Source organism: Chrysochloris asiatica, unplaced genomic scaffold, assembly GCF_000296735.1.
Source record: "Chrysochloris asiatica unplaced genomic scaffold, ChrAsi1.0 scaffold00097, whole genome shotgun sequence".
Classification (NCBI taxonomy): Eukaryota; Metazoa; Chordata; class Mammalia; order Afrosoricida; family Chrysochloridae; genus Chrysochloris; species Chrysochloris asiatica.
This window is the reverse complement of record NW_006408615.1, coordinates 6,472,218-6,481,896: the sequence shown is the minus strand read 5'-3', so window position 1 is coordinate 6,481,896 and position 9,679 is coordinate 6,472,218. Positions and strand designations below refer to the sequence as shown.

General features: G+C 53.3%; 1 protein-coding gene across 2 annotated transcripts in view; it reads right to left on the bottom strand.

Annotated features, from left to right (window-relative positions):
* Window positions 1-285: 285 nt before the first annotated feature.
* The window catches only part of PHF21B (PHD finger protein 21B), a 118,959-nt gene continuing 109,565 nt past the window's right edge, over window positions 286-9,679 (bottom strand). Inside the window, exons 8-13 of one of the 2 annotated variants that reach the window (XM_006866836.1) lie at window positions 8,947-9,001; window positions 5,492-5,514; window positions 3,974-4,132; window positions 1,975-2,050; window positions 1,682-1,785; window positions 286-632 (exon numbers count right to left, since the gene is read on the bottom strand). In XM_006866836.1, the coding sequence (XP_006866898.1) occupies window positions 414-632; window positions 1,682-1,785; window positions 1,975-2,050; window positions 3,974-4,132; window positions 5,492-5,514; window positions 8,947-9,001 (636 nt within the window). In that variant the 3' untranslated portion in view covers window positions 286-413. The remainder of the gene's footprint in view (window positions 633-1,681; window positions 1,786-1,974; window positions 2,051-3,973; window positions 4,133-5,491; window positions 5,515-8,946; window positions 9,002-9,679) is intronic. The other variant, XM_006866837.1, reaches the window with a different exon arrangement.

Genomic DNA, 9,679 nt, shown 5'->3' with positions numbered 1-9,679 from the left:
TCTGTGTCTTTCGAACTCCCGCTGGCAGGATGTCCCAGAGACACCAGCCCTGGGGTCTTCGTGGCCCTCCCCACAACCTCTGTGTCTCTTGGAGGCAGTTTGAGGCTGGGGAGAGACCGAGGACTGGAAGCCACAAGCCGAGGCAGCCCCGCTGTATCTGGGGGGCAATCACGGTGTGCCCTGAGCCTGCCTCTTCTCAGCTGGCTTTGGGGAATCGCGTGGGGAGTAGAGCGCTGTCACCTGTCATCGCCACCACTGTCCAGTCCCGACGCTGGGGCCCCGGCCCAGCTCGTCCCCCTTCTTCTCCTGTCTGTCTGGTTTGCTTTGTCTGAAGTTCATAGTGATATGAATTAAGGCCGACAGAACCCCAGCATGTGAGGAACTTCCGGAGGCTGTGAAGCTGGTCCCTGGGGTCAGTTGTGCCCCTGGGGCTGCTGGAAGGCAGAGTGCATGGCTGCAGCAGAGGACTTGGTCCAGGGCCCCGCCAGCAGTGGGGCAGGGCTGGTGGTCGTCATGGTGACCTGCAGCATCTGCTCACCCCGTATGAGTCTCAGCAGGGCCCGCAGACGCTCCAGGGACGACTGAGTGCCCCTCTGCCGGGCCAGCAGGCTGGTCTTGAGTTCCAGACATTTCTGTTGGGGGCGGGGGGAGGGAGAGAGTGCAGAGAGAACAGTGTTAGAGTTCAAGTGCTGGCAGCCAGCCCCTTGGTCCAGCCCACATGGTGAAAAACCAGGTGAAGGGCTCCCAAAAATCAGGCTGAGCCAGCAGCCAGGAAATCCTTTCAATTGCTGGATACATCTCCACTCTCACCTTCCATGGTGCCTTTATGTTCCTATCCTTTTCCTGCCTCTGGCAATCCAGGGAAGCAGTAAGCACTGAAGGCCCCAGTTAGAGCTGGGCACATGTGCTTTGAGGCTGTTGCTGTAGCTCTAAGTCATAGATAACCACAGAGCCTCTCTCTGAGGCTCACTGAGGATGGAATGAGACACTGAATTTAAAGAACTTTGCTACGGCCTGGCCCTGCTGTTAGAATCCTAATCACCATCCCCAGCATCACCAGTACCACCACAGCCACCATTACCATCTCCACCACCACGATTTCTACCACCATGACCATCACCATCATCATCACCAGTCACATCGTTATCACCAACACCAGTACCACCACCATGCATGACCATCACCACCACCATCAGTACCACAATCGCCACTGTCATTACACCACAAATTACCACCACCATTTCCACTACCATGATATCACCACCACCACCATCATTACCACCACCATGACCATTGCTAACACCACCACGACCATCACCATCATCACCACCACCACCATCATCAGCACCACCAGTCCCCACTACCACCACCATTTCCACTACCATGACATCACCACCACCACCATCGTCCCGCCCTCCGGAGGAGGAACAACTCTCTTCCGTTTACACTCAGAGAGGGTCAGGTTCTTGACAAGGGGACAGAGCTGAGAAGGAGCCGGGCCAGGCCTCTCTCCCTTCCTTAAGAGAGAGGTTTCTGATGGGTCCCATTACTGCTTCTCTGACCAATCCTCGATCCTCGGTGAGTCTGCCTTCTTCCCTAGGCTCCAGAGCCGGGACAAGTTAGCACTTGGCGTACGGCGTACACCTGGCTGTGTAGAGCAGGGCCCGCCCGCCCCGCGCACCTTCACGGCCGAGGCCAGGCGGCGGTCCCTGTCCTCCAGCTGCCGGTGCTCACTCTGCAGTGTGCTTCCTCTCTGCAGCAGCTTCTGCTTCTCCTCTTCTTTGACTGCACAAGAGAAGCCGCCCCCAAGAAGGGCCGGTGAGCCAGGCTGACCGCTGGAGAGCCGGAGGGGCAGGAGGAGGAGGGCCTGAGACGGGGCCTGGCCCCACTTGTGGTGGGAACGGTGGCTGTGGCCACATGCACAGGGCCTTGAGTTTCTTCCCGCACCCTGGGCCAGTCCCGGTGCCAACTTACCTGTCTTGTGGGTGACGTAGGAGTGCACGATGGCCAGCATCCCAGTCCAGGGCACGCCCTCGTCCTTCTTTAAGGCCTGGGGACAGATGGGAAAGAGTGTGAACTGGGACTCACTGGCTTTGTGACACTCAGGGTAGGTGGAGGGGTTGTTCTGACCGCTCTGAGCTGCACATGTCACCAAGGGTGGTGACCATTCATGTCTTGGTCTGGCTCACAGAGGCTGTCCAATAGGGACTTCTGAGGCTCACTCATGCTTACCACCAGGACCCCCCACACAGGCTCTGGCCTGGAGCAGGTGCCAGACTTCTTGAATGAGTGAATGCTCATCTGTCTTTTTCCTACGTCCAGGGGTCGGAGAGCAGTCCTAGGTAAACAACCCCTTTTCTTTTTTTTAATTGTGACCTGGATGGACGTTTACAGAGCAGACTGGCTTTCCATCCAATAATCCAGTTACGCTGTGTTCGTGGCACTGACGCTGCCCCCACGTGTATACAGCGCTCCACTCGCTTCCTCCATAGCTTCCATCTCCCTTCCTGACCTTTCTCCTGGGCAAAATGCTGCCCTTCTGATGTCGTGTGGGCTGACTGTTCTAAAGCCTGTGCAATTCAGATAAGCACAGGACTGCTGGGTTGTTTGAACTACCAGGTTGGTGTTTCAAATTCAACAGCCGCTCCTCAGAAACCCTGAACAGGATCACTCTGAGTCGGAACCAATTTTACGGCATTTAACAACACCGTTCACCTTATAGGCCTGTCGTTCAGTTGAAATTTGAGCCACGGGGTGGGTTCAGCTCCAGGCCTGTCAGGTGCCTAAGGGCCATAGCCTCGGGGTTTCACCGCTATCAGACCACTTCGAGTTGGCCTTCTTTATGATTTTGAGTTTTGTTCCACATTTTCTCCCACTCTACCCAGGACCTTGTATCATGACCCCTTCCAGACCGGCTGATAATGGTAACCAGGCACCATCTAGTTCTAGTTCTCAGAGTCATGGAAGTTGGGGTTCATATGACCCATTAGTCCTCTGGACTGTTTCATGCGTCATGTTGTCTTCCTTCTGGACTACTTCATGCGTTGACTTTTCTTCATTCTGCACTAACTGTTTCATGCATCGAGTTTTCCTCATTCTGGACTATATCATGTGTCAAGTTTCCCTCATTCTGGACTGTTTCATGCGTTGAGTTTTCTTGTTACAAAAAACTTTCCCTGTGTTCAGATCACTTCTTTAGACTAGATTCCCCAAGGCAGGATTCCAGGTTTTAGAAGGTGCCAAGCCCATTGTTGTTGTGTGGATTCAGGTTCCCTCTCTGACAGGGTTGACTTTTGCCCTACGGGGCATCTTTACCGAAGCGGACTGCCAGACTCATCTTTCTAACATAGAGCGACTGCTGAGTTTGAACTGCCCACCTTCACAATAGCAGCACAGTGTTTCACCCTCTGCGCCGACACGTCTCCTTTCTGCCAGGCCAGAGCGCCTACCTCTCCGCATCATCACCAGAATTAGCATTTCCGGGTTGTGATAGGTTTTTATGGGAGTCCTGGGGTGGCACTGTGGGCGGTTCAAACCCACCAGCTGCTCCATGGAAACCGTATGCAGGGTCTCTGTGAGTCAGATCAACTGGGCAGGGCTCCGCAACAACAGTTTTCACCGTATGCGGTTGAGTCGTATCAGAAAGACCGAGTGTGGTAACCGACACTGGCTTTCTGCGGTTTCTGTTGTCAGTCAGCTCCTACCGAGAGGGTGTTTGGGGCTCAAAAGCCACGTGACTTGTCCCAAGTCCTATACGGCAGCCGAAGCCAGCTATGCTCACTCAGATTAAACAGTGGTTCTCAGCTGGCCATGGCTTGGGGGTGGTCCTACTTGGGGAGTGTCAGGGATGGCTGTGGCCCAACTTCCCACAATGCCCAGGAACCCCTCACACCAATTGACCCAACCCCTCTCAACCTGGGTGCCCCTCCTGGATACTGGGTGAGGGAAGCCTGCTCCAGCCACCACTCCCTACCTTCTGCTGGCACTGGGGGCACACCCACATGCCCTTGGGCGCTGTCTTGAGGGGCGGGTCCAGGCAGCTGAGGTGGTAGGCCCCAGGGCAGGTGCCACAAGGCTGCAGGTCAGCACCAAGCTTGCAGGCAGCACAGATATCATCGTGGATGATCTCGCTCTGAAAGAGAGGGTGGGCGGTGCTGGTCAGGCAGGGAGACGGGACACACAAGACACCTGGGCCACATCTCTTAGCAGGCGTGGTAAAATGCAGGTGGACAATGAGTGTATGTAACACACAGAATCTTCCCACCTGCTGTGGCCAAACACCTGCCGGCCCAGCAGACAGTCTCCCTGGGCATCCATCCTGTTGGGGGGCTGGGCCAGGGTTCAGAGGATCCCATTATATCCCCCATGTGAGGCCAGCCTCAGGGATTGAGGAGTTCCCCTTGGTCCTCTAGCTGACCCCCCTCAAATCCTCTTCACAACACCTCCATCAAAACTGGTATCTCCAGCAACCAGGAGTTACGTCACACCGGCTGCGTGAGACAAGGACGTCAGAGCCTTCATAAGGTAACTTGTACAGAGCAGGGTAGCTTCCTCCTTTCCTCAGGATGAGGAGACATTTCATGTCCCCAGTACAGCGCCCATTGTTTGGCTGCTGAGCCTCTCCGTACACACTCCCACTGGGAGCTCACTACAGGTCCTACAGCTGAGTGGAAGAACTCTCTAGGCCCACCCCGCCACCTGCCAAATGGAAACTGCTTCCTACCACCTTGTACGATACGCTGGTTCCCAAGCCGGTGTCAGATGCTCCGAGGCTCGTGGGAGGACAGAGGTGGAAAACACCAGAGGGTCCTGTCTGGGGTTACCCACACTATGAAAAAGCCATCCAGGGCTGCCCTGAAGGAGGGGTGACAGACAGGATGGAGCACAGGACCCCTGTCCACACCCTTATTTCAGGGCCCAGCAAGGGTGAGGTGTTGCTTAAGGTCACACAGTGACCTGAAGATGGGGGCTGGGACCAGCAGCTGGAGGCATCCCCGGTCCCATGCCTGCCACACTCCTCTGTGCCAGTGGTAAGCATGGAAACATAGTTTGACTGGAGCTGTTTGGACCAGCCTTAGGTTTCTCAGTGGGTTGACGTCTTGGCTATTAGGACTGTGAAATGTTTTTTTTAGATCAGAGATTGAGTAAAAAGGGAAATGCCAAACCCATTCTGAGGTTTGGCCGGGAATGGGGTCTTTAGCAGCTGTGTGATGGATGCCTCACAGGGGCAACAAAATGGGGCACGTGGGGCGAGACCCTGGGGTTGCCGAGTCCAGTTCCTGGAAGGGTCAGCAAATCCAGAGCCACCAGGGACCCTGTGTCCATGAACTGAGCCTTGAAGCAATGCCCTACTGCCTAGCTGCTAGAAAGAGGGTTTGGGTTTTCTGGGACATTCTGAGTGATCCTTCCTACCTGGGCCAGAAAGGCTTCCCGTTTATTGAAAGAAGGCATGCGCCACCCACCTAGGTGTGAAGGGGGAGGGGACACGTACCTTCCAGCAGGGGTCCTCATTGGCTAGCACAGGGAAGAAGGGCGGAGAACGCATTAGTGGGCTTCAGAGGAGCACAGGATCAGGAAAGGAGTCCAAGGGGCTTACTGTGGCATGATGGGAGGCCCAGGAGGCCTACACCAGGATCCTCATCCAAGGAATGATGGGACATTTACGAGACCAAGGTTATGATGGGAGGCCCACAGGGCCTAGTGTGGCAGGATCCTCACCCAGAGCATGATGGGACATCTACAAGGTCAATACCAGGTCTTTACCCAGGGCATGATGGGACATCTATAAGGTCAATACCAGGTCCTTACCCAGGGCACAATGGTACATCTACAAGGTCAATACCAGGGGCCTCACCCAGGGCATGATGGGAGGCCCAAGAGGCCTATACCAGGGTCCTTGCTCAAGGTATGATGGGACATATACTAGGCCAAGGCCAGGGTCCTCCCCCAGGACATGGTGGGAGGCCCATGAGGCCCCGGTGACAGCTCTGTTCTCATCTGTGAGAAATGAGGACCCTGTGGCAGGGACCAGCTCTCCAGGAACTCCTCAGACGGCACGTGTCTCCGGGCTTGCTCGTCTGTGACCTACTCCTATCCTCAGTGCATGGGCACCACCCACTCGATGGCTACAACACTGGCCTGTCCTTTCAGTTCTGAAGGTGAGCAGGCAGGGACAGGTCACCCAGCAAACAAGTCAGCATGGGCAGATTTGTGCTTATCTGCTGATCGGTAGTGAAAAGTTTCACATTTTTTTTCAGTCACTTTCTGCCCTTACCAAAACCAACTGATTGCCATCAGGTTGACCAACTCAGAGCGACCTACAGGACAGAGTTAGAAAGACCCCCAACAGGGCTTTCGAGACTGTGTATCTATAGGGCAGATTGCCACATCTTTCTTCCGTGGCTCAGCTGGTGTGTACAAACCACCAACCTTTCAGTTTGCCTCTGAGCACTTTACCCCCCTGTACCACCAGGATCTTCTTCCTGACCTGTTGTTCAGTGCCGTGGAGTCGGTTACAACTCGTAGTGACCCTGTATAGCAGGAGTGGGGAACCTCTTTTCTGCCAAAATTTATAACAACATTTGCGGGCCATACAGAATTACCGACTTAAAAACCAGCCTGCTTGACAACAGCGATGGTGGCCGAGGCGATGGCATGGAGAGACAGAGCAGAAGAGGACTCGAGGCCCATGGACTGAGAAAGGCAGTGTGTCTGTGAGCAGAAGGCTAGCTTGCAAAATGTGCCCTGTGGACCTCTGTTGTTGTTGTTAAGAACTGTGGAGTCGGTTCTGACTCATAGTGACCCTGTACAGGGTTTCCAAGGCTGTAAATCTTTACGAGAGCAGAAAGCCTCATCTTTTTCCCACGGAACTGGTAGTTTTAAACTGTTGACTGTGAAATTAGCAGCCTTACTCGTAACCACTACACTCCCAAAGTGCCTTAAATGAGTATACATTTTCAATGTGGTATGTGTACATCAGAAAAACAAACAAAAAAAGGCAACCGAGGTAAACACTGTTAGCTGCTGGTGCATGGAGGGGGTTGTAATCATTACAATGATTTGCTGAATGTGAAACTGATGAGCTGCCCTGTAAACCTTCATTCAATTCACAATAAAAGCTTTAAAAAACAAAAACAAAACAAAACAAAACAAAAACTCAGCTTGCTATGACATTGAATTAACTCACCCTTAATGATGGCTAAGGAGCTCTGGTAGCGTAGTGGTTACAAATCAGGCTGTGAACCTCAAGGTCTGCAGTTCAAAATTACCAACCGTTCAGCAGGAGAAAGATGAGGCTTTCTGCTCCCATAAAGATTTACAGCCTCAGAAACTCTACGCAGGGTCGCTATGAGTCAGAACCAACTCCACAGCACGCTAACACCACTGCCACCAATGTGATGGCTGGAACTGTGGATGCCTTGGCAGGGCCACACCAAATGATTTCAAGGGCCTTATGTGGCCTGCAAGCCTGATGTTCATCACCACTGCGGTATAGGATTTCTGAGGCTGTAAATCTATGCGGGAGCAGAAAGTTTCATCTTTCTCCCTGGAGGGCTTGAACCACTAACCTTGTGGTTTGTAGTTCAGAGTTTATCCTATAGAGTCACTAAGCTTTCTGCCTTTATTGTTAAGTGCCGTCGAGTCAGTTCTGACTTATAGCAACTCTGTATAGGGGTTCCAAGGAGTGGCTGGTGGGTTTGAACTGCCAACCTGTGGTTAGCAGTCCAGTGCTTATCCTATAGCACCACTTGTTGTTGTTAGGTGCCATCGAGTCAGTACCAACTCATAAAGACCCTATGCACAGCAGAATGAAACACTGCCAGATCCTGGGCCAACCTCACCATTGCTGCCATGCTTGAGCCCATTGATGCTGCCACTTTGTCAATCCATCTCGCTGGGAGTCTTCCTCTTTTTCTCTGACCCTCCCTCTTACCAAACATGATATCCTTCTCTAGCGACTGGTTCCCTCCTGACAATCTGTCCGAAGTATGAGAGACAAAGTTTGGTCATCTTGGTCTCCAAGGAGCACTCTAGCTGCATTTTTTCCAAAATGGATTTATTGGTTCTTTTGGCAGCCCATGGCACTTTCAATATTCTCCTCCAACACCATAACTCAAAAGCATCAATTCTTCTATGGTCTTCCTTATTCACTGTCCAGCTTTCAATTAGGACTACTAAAACTTTCTAATTGAAAATATAATGTGTCCTTCTTGCTGGCTGGGGCCCCAGACGTGGGTCTCTGGATCCCTTGAGACACTGGACTGGACCAAGGGTTGCAAGACAGGGAAAGCCAGCTTGGGGGGGGGGTTCTTTCGATGAAGTGTGGGTTCACCATTCACTCCAGCCTGCTCAAGTCAAGGGCCCTAAAAGACTGGGTCCAAAGCCTTGTACAGAGGGAGCCTGATGCAGAGCTTGACAGAGATCCAGGGCTCCCGTGTCCAGCATGGGCAAGGTATAGGTGGAGCCACCCAGCCCACGAGGTATCTGATGCTGTATGGGGGCGACAGGGCAGGAGTGGAGAAGAGTTCTCAGCAGAGCTCCTGGTAGCCTATCACGCCTGGCCTGGACCACCTGTGGCTTGGGCTGTGCCTCAGCACCTGTGTGAGCTGCAGATAGGGGTGCTGGGAGAAGCAAGGCCAATTATATGTGGGTGGTCCTGCCGGCACTGCCACGGATACCACGTGCTGGGTCTCTGCTCTTGTCAGATGGAAGGGACTCTTCTAAAGATGCTATGAGGACAGAGCAGATGGCTGGAGTGAGGGGACGGGGGGAGGGGGGTCTGGTGACCATTAATATATTGCCACCAGGAGGAAACCAGTCACTGCTCTGGATGCAGGAACGTCTCCACAGACAGGGTCAGGCCTGGATGCCCAGAAATACCCCCTTTACCCTGCAGGCAGGGGGGGCCCACCAGGAGAAGAGGCACAGACTCACGGCAGCACTCACCTCTTGCTGTGAGGAACAGGGGGTTGTTGAGATAGTTGGAGGCCAGTCGCTTCCTCTATAGGAGACAGAAAACAAAACAAAGGCCAGGCTCGATGGGGAGCCTCAACTCGGTGCCACTACCATTTGCCCCGCCCAGGACCCACCTAGGACAGGTGCACTACTCGGGGGTACAGGCTCCCCAGGACATCTCAGCCAATGCAGAAGAAGAGACAGATGGGGACGCTGGGGCAGTAGAAGAGGATGGAAACAAAAGCTGCATTTATGAAGTATGCCTGACTCAGAGACCCCAAATCGAGACAGGTCAGAAACAAAGCTAACATTTAGTTCTCAACGGTGTTGGAGTCAGGTGGGGTCTTGCAGCCAATGGCCTCGTCTAACACTCCCAGAGTGTCTCGGAAAATGGCATCTTGTCCACTGGAGTGCAGGTGGGCACATAAGAGGCCATGTTTGCGGTTAGGGACCATTGTCCCTATAGATGGCTGGGAAGTCACACTCTGAGATGATGATGGTGATGATGATGATGGTGGTGGTGAGGCTAATGGTGATGGTAATTGTTGTTGTAAGAGCCCTCAAGTCAGTTCCAACTCATAGTGACCCAGTATCGGGTTTCTGAGGAGCTCTGGTGAGTTTTAACTGCCGGCCTTGTGGTTCAAACCGACCTTGAGGTCAAGTGCTTATCCTTTGGCGCCACACCACAGTGATAACAGTAGGGATGATAGTAAGATGGTGGTAA